General features: G+C 45.5%; 1 protein-coding gene across 1 annotated transcript; it reads right to left on the minus strand.

The window, feature by feature from the left end:
* Nucleotides 1-15,119: 15,119 nt before the first annotated feature.
* LOC117367976 (histone H3.3A) lies at nt 15,120-18,306 on the minus strand. The gene is made up of 4 exons (XM_033961135.1): nt 18,158-18,306; nt 17,392-17,530; nt 15,973-16,126; nt 15,120-15,809 (listed from the first exon to the last, which is right to left on the minus strand). The coding sequence occupies exons 2-4, from the start codon at nt 17,517-17,519 to the stop codon at nt 15,681-15,683; spliced, it is 411 nt and encodes a 136-aa protein (XP_033817026.1). The 5' UTR covers nt 17,520-17,530; nt 18,158-18,306; the 3' UTR covers nt 15,120-15,680.

An 18,306-nucleotide genomic window follows, 5' to 3' on the forward strand; every position in this document is an offset into this window, starting at 1 on the left:
CCTTCTCGCTCAAGAGGTTCAATCCCTCCTTCTTCTCAATGCCATCGAAGAAGTTCCTCAAGATCAGCGAGGTCAGGGTTTTTACTCCCGATACTTTCTAGTTCCCAAAAAGACCGGAGACCTAAGACCCATCTTAGATCTCAGAGATCTCAACAAATGTTTGGTCAAGGAGAAGTTCAAAATGCTCTCTCTTGCCACCAGTGTTCCCGCTAAGCTGCGCTGGCCAGCGCTCGCGCACAAAATATTACATCGCAGCGCAAAGTTTCTCTTCACAGCGCACACACGCGTCGGTAAGGTAAGGGGACGCATTGGGGGGATTGCACTTCCCCACAATTGCCATGCTTCGGTTCCTCTTCTTCCTTCCTTCCTCCCCCCCCCCCCGCGGGACCCTGCGGCACCATCAACTCTTACTCCCTCTAATGTCGGCCCTGCAGCTCCAGACTTCCTCGCACCTTCTCCCCTCCCCCTTTGGATCGCTATTATTTTAAATGTTATAGCCGCGGAGCTGTATCCATCAGTGCAGATGTCTAACCTCGGCCTGCCCCGGAACTCTTACTGCAACAGTGACTTCCTGTTCCTGCCTAGACGGGCGGCTGCTGCAGTAAGAGTTCCGGGGCAGGCCGAGGTTAGACATCTCCACTGATGGATACAGCTCCGCGGCTATAACATTTAAAATAATAGCGATCCAAAGGGGGAGGGGAGAAGGTGCGAGGAAGTCTGGAGCTGCAGGGCCGACATTAGAGGGAGTAAGAGTTGATGGTGCCGCAGGGTCCCGCGGGGGGGGGGGGGAGGAAGGAAGGAAGAAGAGGAACCGAAGCATGGCAATTGTGGGGAAGTGCAGAGCTGCAGGGAAGAGTGTTGCGGTACCCAGCTGGAGGGAGAAGGAAGATGAGGGAGGGAATTAAAGGAGATGCCAGGGCTTGGAGCGTAGGAGGAAGGTATGCCAGTCTAAGGGAAAAGGAAGGGGGAGATGTGAGAGCATGGAGGGGGAGCGAAAGATGGAAGAAAAGGAAAGGAGAGAGATGCCAGAGAATCAGGGAAGGGGAGATACCAGACTATGAGGAGAGGTGTGGGAGAGGGAAGGCGAGGAGAGAGATGCCAGACCAATGGGGTGAAAGGAGAGATGGAAGGGGGAGGCATACAGTTTCTGGAAGGGGCATAGAAGGAGAGAAGATGCCATATAGGGGAAGAGAGACGGCAGACAGTGGATGGAAGGAAGAGAGTTACAAGAAGATGAGGAAAGGAGAAACCACAGAAGACAAAGGTAGAAAAAAATTTCTATTTATTTATTGCTTTAGGAGACATGTGTCACTGTTTCTGTGAAGCATTGTATGCAGAGTCCAGCTGGTTCAATTTAACCTTTGTCTATGTATTTTTATTTTATCCCCCCTTTTACAAAACTGTGAAGCGTTTTTAGCACCAGCCTTGGTGGTAGCAGCTCTGATGCTCAGAATTTTATGAGCATCAGAGCTGTTACCTCCGTAGCTAAAATCCACACTACAGTTTTGTAAAAGAGGGAGGGGTTAGTTTGTGATTACATATTCCTTACTAGGCGAAGGTGTTTTCTGTGTTCTGTGTGTTCGAAAGACATGGTTTTCTGTTAGGATTGACGGTGTAGGATTGATCTGTGCTGGTCTGGCTTGTTTAGTTTTACAATGGGTGTATTGATGTACTGCTCACTGCAATATGTAAGATGCTGCCTTTTCCTAGGTACTCATGTGTGACGTGTGGTTTGTTACTAAAAATCATGTTTTTCTTACAGATGGGGGGGGGTGCCAAAAAATGATGGGCCCCGGATGTTACATATGCTAGGTACGCCACTGTATGTAAAGATACCAGAAAGCTGGCGTAGCAAAAACTTCTAAGTTTTGAGTATTTAACCCTCCCACAATCTCACGGGCACTCGTTTCAAGTTTATTGAGATTTTGATTTAAACGCAATATCAAATATTTTCAATGCGTATAACAAAAATAAATTTGGGGAAATAAATAAAACCATTTGAACCAGTGTTCCCGCTAAGCTGCGCTGGCGTGCGCTGGCGCACAAAATATTACATCGCAGCGCACACGTTTCTCGTCACAGCGCACGATCGGAAGAGGCGTACGGCAGATGGCAGGGCGGCGAGAGGAGAATCGGGCGAGTTGGCTCATAACTTGCTGGCGCCCGATATTTTTGGCTCACGGTGAAAAAAGTTTGCTCACAACACCCGCCCGCTTAGAGGGAACACTGCTTGCCACCCTCTACCCTCTTCTCGCTCAGGGCGACTGGCTATGCTCCCTCGATCTCAAAGAGACTTACACACATATTCCTATCCATCTGACGTCCAGGCAATATCTGCGCTTTCTCATCAATCAACATCATTATCAATACAAAGTGCTACCCTTCGGCCTGGCCTCCTCTCCCAGGGTATTCACCAAATGTCTGATTGTAGTAGCGGCCTATCTCCGCTCTCACAACTTTCAAGTCTTCCCTTATCTGGACGACTGGTTGATCAAAGCTCATTCCCAGGCGGTTCTGCTTGCCACCAATCAGACCATTCACTTCCTTCGACTATTAGGGTTCGAAATCAATCTACCCAAGTCTCACCTCATTCAGACCCAGCGACTTCAATTTATTGGAGCCGTTCTGGACACTGTTCTGATGAGGGCGTTTCTTCCATCCAACCGCCTTCACGCCATCCTCCATCTCTGTCAGCAGGTGTTTCAACAGATTACCATTTCTGCGAATCACATGATGGTGCTATTGGGGCACATGGCTTCGACAGTACATGTCACACCCTTCGCACGTCTCCACCTGCGTACTCCTCAATGGACCTTAGCGAACCAATGGTCCCAAGCGACGGATCCTTGTTCACAACACATATCTGTGACCTCGTCTCTTCGACAGTCGCTTCTTTGGTGGTTGACATCTTCAAATCTATCCAGAGGTCTGCTGTTCCATCTACCTCCTCATCAACTAGTCATCACCACAGATTCCTCCCCCTACGCCTGGGGAGCTCACTTGAACGAATTCCAAACTCAGGGATTTTGGACTGCCCAGGAAAAGAAACACCACATCAATTTCCTGGAACTCCGAGCGATGTTCTATGCCCTCAAGGCGTTTCAACATCTTCTCTTTCCTCAAGTACTACTCATTTGCACAGACAATCAAGTTGCAATGTACTACATCAACAAACAGGGAGGAACAGGCTCTCGCCTGTTGTGTCAGGAAGCACAACGGATTTGGTCTTGGGCGACAGCTCGTCACTTATTCCTGAGGGCTGTCTACATTCAAGGGGAACAGAATTCCTTAGCGGACAATCTCAGCAGAATTCTCCAACCTCACGAATGGACTCTCGATCCCCCGACTCTTCAGTCCATTTTCGCTCAATGGGGCACTCCTCAAGTGGACCTTTTTGCAGCTCCCCACAACCATCAGCTGCCCCTGTTTTGCTCCAGACTCTACTCTCCTCACTGTCTGGCGCCCGATGCATTTCTCCTGGATTGGACCAGTCTCTTCCTATATGCTTTTCCCCCTCTACCGCTCATGCTGCGAACACTGTTCAAGCTCAAGAGGGAACAAGCCACCATGATTCTCATCGCTCCACAGTGGCCCAGGCAACATTGGTTCTCCCTTCTACTTCAACTCAGTTCCAGGGAACCCATACCTCTTCCACTGTTTCCTTCTCTGCTTTCTCAGCATCAGCAGACCCTACTGCATCCCAACCTACAGTCTCTGCACCTGACAGCTTGGTATCTCTCGAGCTGACTTCGGCTCACTTCTTTCTCAGCCTGTCCGCTCTATCATTGATGCTTCCAGGAAACCGGCCACGCTCCAATGTTACCAACAGAAGTGGTCTCGGTTTTCTTCCTGGTGCCTCTTACATCACCATGATCCCATGTCTCTAGCAGTGGGACTGGTGTTGGACTATCTTCTTTCCTTGTCTGACTCTGGTCTTAAATCTACTTCTATCAGAGTTCACCTTAGTGCCATTGCTGCCTTTCATGAGCCAATTCATGGAAAACCCCTCTCGGCTCATCCTTTGGTTTCTCGGTTCATGAGGGGCCTTTTCAATGTGAAACCACCTCTCAAGCCTCCTCCTGTGGTCTGGGATCTCAATGTGGTTCTTTCCGCTTTAATGAAGCCTCCTTTTGAACCTTTGGCCACAGCGCATTTCAAATTTCTTACCTGGAAAGTGGTCTTCCTTATAGCTCTCACTTCTGCCAGGAGGGTCAGTGAACTGCATGCACTAGTGGCCGATCCACCTTTCACTGTTTTTCACCATAAGGTGGTTCTCCGTACACACCCCAAATTTCTTCCTAAGGTTGTGTCTGACTTTCATCCTAACCAGTCCATAGTCCTGCCTGTATTTTTTCCAAAGCCTCATTCTCTTCCAGGTGAACAGGCTTTGCATACCTTGGACTGTAAACGTGCTCTGGCTTACTATCTTGAACGTACTAAGCCCCACAGATCATCTCCTCAACTATTTTTGTCCTTTGATCCTAACAAGTTGGGTCATCCTGTATCTAAACGCACTCTCTCCAATTGGCTTGCTGCTTGTGTTTCTTTCTGTTATGCTCAGTCGGGCCTGACACTGGAAGGTTCTGTCATGGGCCACAAAGTTAGAGCTATGGCAGCGTCTGTAGCTTTCCTCCGATCTACTTCCATTGAGGAAATCTGCAAGGCTGCTACTTGGTCCTCAGTTCACACTTTTACATCACATTATTGTCTGGATGCATTCTCCAGACGGGATGGACACTTCGGCCAATCTGTTTTACAAAATTTATTTTCCTAATGGCCAACCTTCCCTCCATCCCTCTTTTTGTTAGCTTGGAGGTCACCCATCAGTCAAGAATATACTGCCTGCTTGTCCTGGGATAAAGCACAGTTACTTACCGTAACAGGTGTTATCCAGGGACAGCAGGCAGATATTCTTGCGTCCCTCCCACCTCCCCGGGTTGGCTTCTTAGCTGGCTTATCCTAACTGGGGACCGCACGCCTCTGTCGGGTGGGAAGGCACTCGCGCGTGCGCGGTGCGGCCTACTAGAACTTTCAAAGTTCTTAGAGTGCAATCACTCTAAAATTGTCCGTACCGGGGCTCCGTCGGTGCCGTCACCCATCAGTCAAGAATATCTGCCTGCTGTCCCTGGATAACACCTGTTACGGTAAGTAACTGTGCTTTACTTGCTCCAAGGGCAAGCAGGCGTAATAGTCTCACATGTAGCTGCCAGTTTCATGACTCCAGCTGAGGATAATGGACATATGTGAGCATGATGAAACCAAAGAGAGTTGGAGGGAAAGTTGGCATTTAGGAAGTAAAAAGAATCTGCAGCACTGCTTGTCCAAACCGACTGTCTCTTCTGAGGTTTTGTTCCAAACAGTACTGAGAAGTAAAAGGTATGGACTGAAGATGTTCTCAATAGATATAAGAGCAGATATGAGCTTCAAAGGCAAGCATAGCGCAGACATTGTACACTGATACACAGCAGCCCTATAGCATCAGCCCAGCCCAAATGCATATGAAAGAGATACAGCCCAAGTCCATTAGGGTCAAAAGCCACAAAACGTTGGAAAGATTCTCTCCAAGATTTAGTCTGGTCTAGTTAGTATGCTAGAGCATGTTTACAATGCACAACAGGAAGAAAATCTCATCCATTTGAAGTGGTAACAGCACTGACAAGAAGGTTTTCTAGATGCTTCAATAATAGCAGATACTGAAGCTGAGAGGGAGAAAGCATTTTTTCCAGAGACAGGCAGGGTATATGCAGCCCCACTTGATTGGTGAAGTCTCTGAGCCAAATAGCATCGGTACTCTCTCCCATAGCTACAGTAAGCTTTTGAGCTTACTGAGCATGTGCAGGATTACCTACTCCTTGAGCCCCCTCCCCTCCAACTGTCAGTTTTTTTCCTGACCCGCTCCTTACCAGTCACAGCTCTCTCTCCCTCTTCAAAACAAACAAAACAGAATAGTCATAAGATTAAAGACTTTCAGTCAGAAAGCTTTTGCTTTCTAACCCTTAAGGCATACTGTTTGAAAAAAAAATAAAAAAAACCCAGTCACCGAGTGAGTTCCCTTTTTGGTTCACTCAGCATTTTCCACTGACAGGAAGAAAAGTTTTCTCTCAGCAAACTGCAAGTATTTTTTCTTCCCCAATTAGTAACTGTGACAGAAATTTAAAAAGACATTGTCAACTTTTTTTTTTTTAACGTGTGACAGCCAGTTCCCTAGATCTCAAGGAGGCTTACACGCATGTTCTCATTCAGCCCTCCCATTGGAAATTTCTCAGATTCAAATTTCTCAATTGCCATTTCCAATACAAGGTCCTACCGTTCGGCCTCTCGTCAGCCCCACGAGTATTCACCAAATGCCACCAATGGTGGCAGCGCATTTAAGAACTCAACATCATACAGTGTTTCCATACCTAGACGATTGGCTCTTACTAGCTCATTCCAAGGACCGTCTTCTTTTCACCATTCAAACCACGGTACATACCTTGCAAAGTCTGGGCTTCATCATCAACTTTGAAAAGTCCAAACTCACTCCAGTGCGTACCCTAACTTTCATCGGAGCACTTCTGGCCACCACCACTGCAAGGACCTATCTGAACATAAGAATTGCCGCTGCTGGGTCAGACCAGTGGTCCATCGTACCCAGTAGTCTGCTCATACGGTGGCCCTTAGGTCAAAGACTAGCCTTACTTGCATACGTTCTGGTTCAGCAGGAACTTGTCTAACTTGAATCCCTGGAGAGTGTTTTCCCCTATAACAGCCTCCGGAAGAGCGTTCCAGTTTTCCACCACTCTCTGGGTGAAGAACTACTTCCTTACGTTTGTACGGAATCTATCCTTTTAGCTTTAGAGAGTGCCCTCTTATTCTCTCTACCTTGGAGAGGGTGAACAACCTGTCTCTACTAAGTCTATTCCCTTCATTATCTTGAATGTTTCGATCATGTCCCCTCTCAGTCTCCTCTTTTCAAGGGAGAAGAGGCCCAGTTTCTCTAATCTCTCACTGTACGGCAACTCCTCCAGCCCCTTAACCATTTTAGTTACTCTTCTCTGGACCCTTTCGGGCAGTACCGTGTCCTCCTTCATGTACGGCAACCAGTGTTGGACGCAGTATTCCAGGTGGGGGCATACCATGGCCCAGTACAGCGGCATGATAACCCTTCTCCGATCTGCTCATGATCCCCTTGATCATTCCTAGCATTCTGTTCATCTTGCATTGCGCAGACAGCTTCATTGACTTGTCAACCAGTACTCCCAAGTCTCTTTCCTGGGGGGGTCTCGCCGAGTACCGCACCAGACATCCTGTATTCGTGTATAAGATTTTTGTTACCGACATGCATCACCTTACACTTATCCACGTTAAACCTCATTTGGCATGTTGCGGCCCATTTCTCAAGCATGTTTATGTAACGTTGCAGGTCTTCGTAATCCTCCTGTATCTTCACTAGACATCATACAATCATCTGTTTATCAACCCAAGCCATAAAGTCACCTCTCTTGCCAGCTCGAGAGATTTTACGACTGCTAGGCCACATGGCAGCCTTGCTTGCATTAATGCCACATGCCAGACTCTACATGCGTCCATTGCAGTGGCACCTCAAATTGCACTGGAACCAGAATCTACACCTGCTGTCAGAGCTGATTCCCCTGCCGTCCAACATCCAGTATCGCCTTCTCTGGTGGATTCACTCCACCTCCCTTCAGGCAGGATGTCCTTTTCAACTCCCATCGCCTTCTCTAACCATCACTACCGATGCTTCCACTCAGGGGTGGGGAGCACGCCTCAACAATCTGTGCACGCAGGGTCAGTGGACCCCATCTGAACAGTCCCTTCTCATCAATCATCTATAACTCAGGGCATTGTTTTAGGCACTTCAAGCTTTTCAACACTGGATAGATCACAAGAACATTCTCATTCAGACCGACAATCAAGTGACCATGTTCTATATAAACAAGGAGGGCGGTTCCAGATCCCTCAAGCTATGCGGAGAAGCTTACTGCCTCTGGTCCTATGCCCTGGTGCTCAGCATCGATCTTCGTGCAATCTACATTCCAGGAGATCAAAATATCCTGGCAGATTCCCTAAGCAGAAAACTCGACCCACACGAATCAGCCCTCAATCCTGCTGTGCTAACATCCATCTTCCATCAATGGGGAACTCCTCAAGTGGATTTCTTCGCTTCTCCAATCAATGCACAGTGCACCCTCTTTTACTCCCCTGCGTCCAGCGCTATGAACTCTAGCCAGGGATGCCTTTTCAATTACATGGAACCACATGCTACTCTATGCGTTCCCACTGTTCCCTCTCATCTCCAGAGTGCTTCAGAACAGACATCAGCCAGTCAAGTTTTCAGGATAGACCTAATGAATATACATGGAGCAGATTTGCATGCCTTTCACCTCCATTATATGCAAATCTCTCTCATGCATATTCATTAGGGTTATCCCAAAAACCTGACTGGCTGGTGGTCCTCCAGGACAGGGTTGGGAAACACTGCTTCAGAAGGTTTCAGTGGACAAAGCACATCTCATTGCACCCAGGTGGCCCAGACAAGTCTGGTGTCCACTGCTTCTGGATCTATTGGATGCACCCCCCCCCCCCAATAACCTTGGGCGACCATCTGTCTCAACACCAAGGCCAGCTGCTACATCCCAATCTCCACAGTCTGAACCTCATGGCATGGAGCTCACTCCTAACTGATCTCCCATTTTCCCAATCTGTGAACACAGTTCTTGCAGCATGATGCCCTGCTACGCAGAAATCATATGCAGCAAAATGGAAACGTTTTTCATTATGGGCTCAGGATCATAGTTTACAATCGCTCCATTGCCTGCTGGATCATGTCTTCACATATCTCCTGCATTTGTCCGATTCAGGGCTCAAGATGAACTCTGTCAGACTTGATTTATCATCAGTCCAACTCATTAAATAGTATAATTACTCAAAAACCCTAAAAAAAAGGCCAACAGTAGAACAAAAGGAAACTCAGCTTGCTCACAATTAGAGACGAAGACTTTATATCTCAAGTGCCCAAAGCCAGCCTCCAGAGCATATCATAGTTGCTGGGCTTGTAACTGGGCTATCATTGATAATTGTCTTATTTTCCCTGTGAGCTACTTTTTAAATTGCAAAATCATTCATACATTGACTAATTGACTCGTAAGTACATTATGCTAGTTAATACATGGTAGTGCAAACCCCTATAATATTTCATAATCTAAGCTATGTTATTAGCATTAGAAAGATGGGTGATGTCCTTGAGTTTTTCTAGGACGGATAGAATTAGGTTTTCAGCTCACATTAAATAGGGTAGTAATTTATACATAATAAAATGGGTTTTATATATGTTTTGTTCTAGAATACCATTTAACTAAATGCTGTCCTGAAGAAGCTCTTGGCATTTGGATTAGAGTGAAACGGAGATCTTCCGTCGGGATGAAAGCCGGGCGTAATATTTAACCCGAGCTAAGTATTATACAGCAAACACCATTAGTCAATGTGTGAATGATTTTGCAATTTAAAAAGTAGCTCACAGGGAAAATAAGACAATTATCAATGATAGCCCAGTTACAAGCCCAGCAACTATAATATGCTCTGGAGGCTGGCTTTGGGCACTTGAGATATAAAGTCTTCGTCTCTTAAGTGTGAGCAAGCTGAGTTTCCTTTTGTTCTACTGTTGGCCTTTGTTAGGGTTTTTGAGACTTCATTTATCAGCAATGTCAGCATACAATTTGTTGATCAACAGTAAACCAATCTCACAACACCCTCTCATGGCATATTTCCTGAGAGGTCTCAACAATCTTAGATCTCCATTGAACCACTAGGTGCTGCCTCTCTTACCTTCCTTTCCTTGAAGACCGTCTTCCTGATAGCACTTATGTCAGCCGGAAGAGTGAGCTTCAGGCCTTAGTTACGTACTAGAGAGCTGCACAGGAACGGGGACGACGGGAATCCCGCGGGTTCCCCCTTTGGGTCACGGGGATCTGAGGACGCCCCCTAGGGTTGCAGAGATCCCTTGGGGACACCCCCTAGGGTCGCGGGGTTCCTGCAGGGTTGGATCGCACTCGAGCCGCGAGCCTAGTCTCTCTCCTTCTCCTTACCTGCCCTGCCGCAGCACACAGCCAAACGGAAGTCTTCCCGATGTCAGCGCTGACGTCGGAGGGAGGGCTTAAGCAAAGCCCTCCCTTCCTCCGACGTCAGCGCTGACATCGGGAAGACTTCCGGTCGGCTGCGTGCGGCAGGGCAGGTAGGGAGAAGGCAATGGTGTACCAAAGAGGGGGGGTGCGGTCCGCCCTGGGTGCAGCCATGGGGGGGGGGGGGGGGGAGTGTACACAGCTGGTCAGGTTCCCTTACCCTTTTGGCGCTTCCCCTGACCGACCAACAGGCCCGGCCGACAAACCTCCCTGCCCTGTAGCCGCGAATCTAAATTACCTTCTTACAGCAGCTTCAATACTCCAGCTGCTGTAAGAAGGTAATTTAGATTTGCGGCTACAGGACAGGGAGGTTTGTCCGACTGGGCCTGTTCTGTTGTCGGTCGGGTGGGAAAGCGCCACAAAGGTAAGGGGCAGGGAGGGAGAAAGAGAGGAAAGGTGGAGTGGAGAAGAAAAGACGCTTAAGGGAAATGGGTAAAACTGAGGGGGGAGGCCGCTGAAAGCACTGGGGAAGACAAAGGGGTGAAGAAGGACGCTGAAAGGACATGGGGAAGACGGGGGGTGGGGGGGGGGGAGGACGCTGAAAGGACATGGGGAAGACAAAGGGGTGGAGAAGGACGCTGAAAGGACATGGGGAAGACAAAGAGGTGGAGAAGGACGCTGAAAGGACATGGGGAAGACAAAGGGGTGGAGAAGGACGCTGAAAGGACATGGGGAAGACAAAGGGGTGGAGAAGGACGCTGAAAGGACATGGGGAAGACAAAGGGGTGGAGAAGGACGCTGAAAGGACATGGGGAAGACAAAGGGGTGGAGAAGGACGCTGCCTGACAGGACATGAGGAAGATGGGGGGGGAGAAGGACACAGAAAGGAAATGGGGAAGAGAGAGTGGGGAGAAGACACTGGCAGGGAAGAAGACAGATGCCAGACTATGGGGGGAGCGGAGGGAAGAAGATGGGTGCCAGACCAATTTGGGAGGGGGGAGAAAGGGAGAGGCACAGTAACAGAGCAAATGGAAGATGCAGAGAGAAGAGAGACAGTGGATGGAAGGAATTGAATGAGAACATGAGGAAAGCAGAAACCAGGCAACAAAGGTAGGAAAAAAATTTTTTTTTTTTTTTTGCTTCAGGATAAAGTAGTATATTAGTTGTGTTGATAAAAATTTATAAACATTAGAGGCTCTGGTAGAAACCCATTTACAAAGTATGTATTCTTCCCAATTAATATTTCCAAATGAATAAAGTCTTTTTGCTTATTTTTAAATGGGTTTCTACCAGAGCCTTTAATTCAGTAGCATAATTAAATGAAATAACTATTTCTGTAGTTTATAGGGATGGGTGGGGATTCCTCGCGGGGATAGGTGGGAGTCCTCATGGGGACAGGTGGGATTTCTGTCCCCACGCAACCCTCTATTACGTACTTGCAATTTTTTCCTAACAAGGTACAGCTCCGAACTCATCCGAAGTTCTTACCTAAGGTGGTTTCCATCTCAACCAAACCATCACTTTGCCTTCATTTTTTCCATCTCCACATGCCTCTAAGGCAGAAGAAAAACTTCATTTCTTGGATTGCAGAAGAGCACTTTCAACTTGAATCTCACGTTGCATACATTTTTGCTACACTAGAGCTCATCTAAAGCCTCCTGATCCCATTGGGGACCATTGACTACATGCTGCAGCAACTTCCATTGCAATGCAAGCTTGAGGTCCATTCCAGTACAAGACATTTGCAGAGCAGCTACCTGGTCATCTGTACATACTTTTACCAAGTATTACTTCTTAGACCAAGGGTTAGCTCAATATGTTCGCTTTGGGACAAGCAGTTTTGCATAACCTCTTTGCCATTATAGACTGTTTCCACCTCCTGTATGCTTCTTCAGCTTGGGACTCACCAATCAAGTGGGGCTGCATATCTGTCTCTGGAGAAAGCAAAGTTGCTTACATGTAACAGGTGTTCCATATACAGCAGGGGAATGCAGCCACACTTGCCTGCCCACCATCCCCCTCATCTCTTTTGCTAGAGAATAAACTGACAGGGAGGGGAAACTCGAGGAGCAGGCAATCCTGTACATGCTCAGTAAGCTCAAAAGCTTACTGTAGCTATGGGAGAGAATACTGATGCTGTTTGGCTCAGTCAGACTTCACCAAACAAGTGTGGCTGCATTCCCCTGCTATCTACAGCGAACACCTATTACAGGTAAGCAACTTTGTTTACTTGGTTGGTGAAAGAAACCATGCTGTTAGTGTTAATGAGTGGGGTTTGGAGTGAAGGAGGAATCCCTTGTTCTGCATCAGCAGTATTGCAACCGGATGCAACTTGCACAGTTTCTTGATCAAAAGTTTTAAGAGCAGATACCAAACCTGCTGTGGCCAATGAGGTGCTATGTAGTATCATGTCATCTTGATCCTGGTGAATTTGCTGATAAGAGGTAGTGGAGGAAATGCAGAGGAATCTGTCCCTCTTTCAATGAATGAAAGCATCCAATGCAATGGGGCACAGAGAGTGGAGCAAAATTGTAGAAAAGTTTGAGGGGGGGGGGGGTTAAAGAGATCTATGTCAGGTGTTCCCAAGTTGGAGAAAATCTGATGTAAAATGGTTGGGCCAAGAGACCATTCTTAAAGCTGGAGACAGTGCTGTGCTTGTCTACCAAGATGTTCCACCTCCCCAAATTGCTCCAAGAAGTATGCTGTAAGCCACAGGTGTCAAAGTCGGTCCTCGAGGGCCGGAATCCAGTCGGGTTTTCAGGATTTCCCCAATGAATATGCATGAGATCTATGTGCATGCACTGCTTTCAATGCATATTCATTGGGGAAATCCTGAAAACCCGACTGGATTACGGCCCTCGAGGAGGGACTTTGACACCCCTGCTGTAAGCAGTTGCTCAAGTCCAAACTGATTGCTTCCATGCAAAAAGGGGCAAGAGAGCTTGCCTTCTTATTTATTCAGATTGTCCATACAATCAAGTTGCCATGTTCTAACAAAGACTACTTAATGGAGCAGACTGGTGTGGAATGTTCAGAGGGTAGGGTAGGGATTGGTATACCACCTTTTAGTAGTTTTATAACCACACCCAGAAGTTTACATACAGATACTTAAAGCATTTTTTGCTGTCTGTCCCAATGGCTCACAATCATGTACCTGGGACAGTGGAAGATTAAGTGACTTGCCCAGGGTCACAAGGAGCAGCACAGGGTTTGAACCCACAAGCTCAAGGTGCTGAGGTTGTAAGCTCTAATCTCTGCACCACACTGCCATCTGTATGAAAACAATCACTACAATACCAAGAAATTTGCTCCATTAAGCAAAAATAGTAAATTTTAAGAAAAACAGCTTTATGGAATTAGTAACTGAGTGACCACCAGATAGGCTTTTTTACAAAAATTAAATTTTCTGATCTAAGCAAAATCAAATTCATGGAAAAAATTCCCAATTCACACAGTTTTTCTGCCCAACCCTACTGCAAGGGAAGAATAACTACTCCTTAGCTTTCTTATGTGCTATGGCCCTTGCTGCTCAAGGCACAGATGATATAGAACCCTGCTGTGCTTGTCAATGTGTGTACCAGGTTCCACAGCCCCAACGTTGCAGTACTGAAATGTTTAACTAACTTTTTGGACTGTCTGATTTCTTTTTCCATGAGGGAGCAGAAGTCACAGCAAATGCCCCTCTGTCCAGGACCCAACCATACCAATTGTGTGTATCAGAGCCGACAATGTTCTGATTACACAGAGAACATTTAAAGCCACACAGCTGACATTAAGTGAAAGGATGAAGTAGCTCAAATAACTGATGCTCCTAGGGGCAAAAAAGTTATGCCAAGTGGCTCAGCAGCCAAAAAAAAGTTGGTAAAATAGTGGAACAGGATGAAAAAACTATAAAAGGGATAAAATAAACCCCAACCATGAAAAGGATAGGAAAGCATGCCATGCTAAAGAGAAAACAGAAGGGACACCTCAGCTCTACAGAAACTGAAGTCCTATGATCCTGCTTGCAAGCTGACAAACAGGAAGGCACCACTACTACCTAAAGAGTAAAAGTAATAGTGTCCATGGTAGTATCTGAACTGACTTCTGGGGCTGCTGCTGTTACCACCAACAAACCTGTGACATGGCTGCTTGTCCTCTGAGACTAGGGGAGTATACAAAATTAAACCACTTTTTTTTTTAAACCAATATAATTAGTTTCTGTGATTCACTGGCAGCAAATGTGGTCAAAGCACTTAGCACATTAGGCTTTATTAAAAAAAAAAAGTTATTACTAAGCCATGATTATAGTGGGCTTAGGAATATCTACAGTTTTTCTTGATAAGATCATTCCTGGTATCTGTACTGGCTATTCTTGAAAAGCAGGATACAGGCTTGGGGTTTTAAGTCTCCCGCTGCTGGTACTTACTGTGGAAGTAATTTCCTTCCAACAAAGATAACACTAAAAAAGTACAGCTAGATAACCAGCCTGCTTTTAATATAAACTAAAAGGTAATTAATGGTATCCTAGCTATGCTCTCTAAAATTCAGCTGTAGTTGCTAGGTCCCAGTATTTAAGAAGCCCTAGTTAAGTGAAGTTTGTTTGCACCACACGAATTGCATGATTTTTTTTTTTTTTAGGACTTTGGGTGCATGCTTTGTTTCTCTCATCCAAAGAGATAAAAGTTCTAAGCTTTCATTAAAGCCAATTCAAAATAATAGATATAATTACTTCTGTAACACACTAGTTTCCAACTACAGAAGCTTGACCACGTACCAGGAGGTAGTTGAGAACTAACATGAATTTGTTAAACCCCAAAACTGAAATGTAAAGTGTAGCTAGACTACAACTCAGCTTGTAACTTAAGCCTGACATGCTTCTAGAGCATTATATTGTAACCCAAAAACTAAAGAAACATCCTACTTCTGCTTAGGAAATATGCCCTATTGAAGTTTAGACTACAATAAAAATATATAAGAAGCACTTAAAATTTGAATGTTTAAGAGATGACAATTTCTGCATGTGAATGTAAAACATTTAATTTAAAAATGTCAACACTACAATATATAAAATAGCTATTATAAACGCACATAGTGTATTCTATAGCTGCCAGGTATTACATTTTAGGAAACTAAGTTACACTGTGGTTAAGACTTGCCCTTTCATGGCTGAAAAGTCCATTTCCTATCACAGTGATATCTGGTTAGACTTAACAGCCCCAATTTTTAAAACACTCAGATCAAGTCATAACCAGTTTTATTGCAAAAGGACCCTGTACATGTTTATACCATTCTAGTACCTTACAATCTGAGCTACCCATCAATTAACATACAGAAACATGCATGAGAAGCAAGAAAGTTCACCCACCCCCTTCTGCATATTAGAACCATCACTTCAGAGCAGACATGCTCACCTAGCTGAGGTTTATGAACAGAGCCACTTTTCGCATTCATCCTGAGTGAAATATGGAATGACTTAAGTACAAATGCAACATATTATAAACAATTTCGTACAAAAAAAGTCACAAATAAACCAAAGTATTTTACAGAATTTACTACAAAATGATCAATATCAGCTTTAAATTAAGCTCTCTCTCCCCGTATCCTGCGAGCCAGCTGGATGTCTTTAGGCATGATGGTGACTCTCTTGGCATGAATAGCACATAGGTTGGTATCTTCAAACAAGCCAACAAGATATGCTTCGCTAGCCTCCTGTTTAAGGAAAAACCAAGCCATATTGATACCTGGTATATATTTCAGTTTTCACTAAATCATAGCAAAAAGGTTTTTTTTAATGTAAAACTTAAAAAACTGCAAAATTAAGAACAGTTCAAAACTATATTTAACCTCAGCAATAAAGAATGGTTAACATTACCTGAAGTGCACCAATAGCTGCACTCTGGAATCGTAAGTCCGTTTTGAAGTCCTGGGCAATTTCTCTTACCAACCGCTGAAATGGAAGTTTTCGGATCAGCAACTCTGTGGACTTCTGGTAACGGCGGATTTCACGAAGTGCCACAGTGCCAGGCCTAAGGAGATCAGGGGACACCATCACTAGCCATGAAGGCCATACAAGTTAACAGCAAAAAAAAAAAAAAAAAAAAAGAAGCTGTGATCAGTTAATTAGGCTTTGCTATTATGTGCCGCATGTATAGTGGTATCCATACTTCTACCTTGCATGGTACTGTAATGTTAACCAAAGATATATATAGCCTAATAAAAGTTAGAAGGGGTCAAGAAATATGCTGCTATAATAGACCTGCTTCCAATTCTCTGAATTTGCACTCAGAACCCTGCTTTCAAAGCTGCACTTATAATAGTTTAGAATTCCTCTCAAAAGGTGGTCTATCAGTGCATGCAAACCTCCTGTAAGTCACCAAGGTATATCCACAAATCATATGCACCCTGAGATTTGACGATTAGCGATTACCCTTGACTAACGCAGGCTTATGTTTATTATTATTTTGATTTGCAGTTTAATTTGAAATCTTATCAACATCGGGACCCCTGAAGAAGACATGTTAACTGAAACACGGACCGTGTCGGGACCCTTGGTTTGTTAAAAGGTGGTAACATTAACCGCATTTAATAATAGATAGATATAATAAACATAGCCTGTATCTTGTACGTGTTGTCTGCAGTTTCTCTTTGTTTTCCTTTTATGATCAGGAGGCATTTTCTTATTGGCTAGGGGGCGGTGCTACACAACAGCCTCCTGATCATAAAAGAACACTTTATCTCTGTCCTACATATGTCGCGATTATATGGAGTAGCTAACAGTTGACACAAAGTGGATGTGCAAAATGGGGTACTCTATAGTGAAATCAGCAGAGGCACCCCCTTCCAAAGGAATCGTTTGACTATTTGAACACTTGTGGACATTAAAAAGGATAAGTTTACATCTAACTGATTAAATTAACTACTTTGTGGATTATGGTAGGAACTTTCTTCTATAAGGACCTTTGGGTCTAAGTGATTTTGTATTAACTACTTTTTGAATTCTCATTTTTATCTTTGCACTCAGCACTTTTGAAATTTAAACATTATTAAAACTCAGGGTGGTAATAAATTATGTTTGTGGGTAGACCCAGCAATGCAATGCACTCTAGGATGCATATGATTTGCAGATATACCCCGATGACTCAAGGACCGACAGGAAGTTCCCATGACTGACCACCTTTTGAGAGGAATTCTAAACTATTAACCAAGTGTAGTTTTGAAAGCAGGATTTTGAGTGCAAATTCAGAGAATCAGAAGCAGGTCTATTATAGCAACACTAATGTTACCAACATACCTATAACGATGAGGTTTCTTTACGCCTCCAGTAGAGGGCGCACTTTTCCTTGCCGCCTTGGTCGCCAGCTGTTTACGAGGAGCTTTTCCACCAGTGGATTTACGGGCAGTTTGCTTAGTACGAGCCATTGTGTCCTCGCCTAAATGAACGGCGATAAAGAAGCAATGGATGATACAAGAGCAGTAATAACATAAGTCTTCTCCTCCTCCCCCCCCAAGCGGGCCTGTCACACTCCTTCCACCCAGCAGCTCCCACCTTTAGGATTTCAGTACCAGCCAGAGAGACGAGTCCGGTCTACATCGAACAGCTACAGAAGAGGCGATCTCGGGGGTGTCACCCTGCCACTTGCGCAGGCGCCAACGGGGAGACAAGTCACGCCCCCTCTCCAGACGAGGAAGCGCGTCGCCTTCGCCACCCCTCCCCCACACACAAGTTTACCTGCCAAGAATTTCCAACTCCTCGAGGGGGAGGGGGGTACGAAGCAAAAGGAGTCGTGAGACTTAAGGCCTCCCTACTAACCATTCCCTCCCAATACCAAAAGAATGAAGAAATAAGTTTTATAGCTATCTCTCCCCCCAAGAACTGCTCCGAATCCGCCTACCATACGCCCTCGACTAACCGTCGCGCTCCAGATAACACACAAGAGTAAGAAAAGCTAAATCACGAGCCCAACCTCCTCTACCGGGACCCCACAATCAGCCAATACCCCAAGCCAAAACGCCACCCGCCCCAACACCGCAGGATCAAATCTCGCCATTAAACTCACCTTACAATCACTCCGGTCCTTCCGCTTCGCACAACCTCCTTGCTTCTTCTTTGCAACAATAACACTGTGCCATCCCCCCCACGGCACTCAAATTTTATACTCAAACAGCACGCAGCGTGCTGACGTCACGGCAATCGTATTAGCATACC

Source organism: Geotrypetes seraphini, chromosome 10 (assembly GCF_902459505.1).
Source record: "Geotrypetes seraphini chromosome 10, aGeoSer1.1, whole genome shotgun sequence".
Taxonomy (NCBI): Eukaryota; Metazoa; Chordata; class Amphibia; order Gymnophiona; family Dermophiidae; genus Geotrypetes; species Geotrypetes seraphini.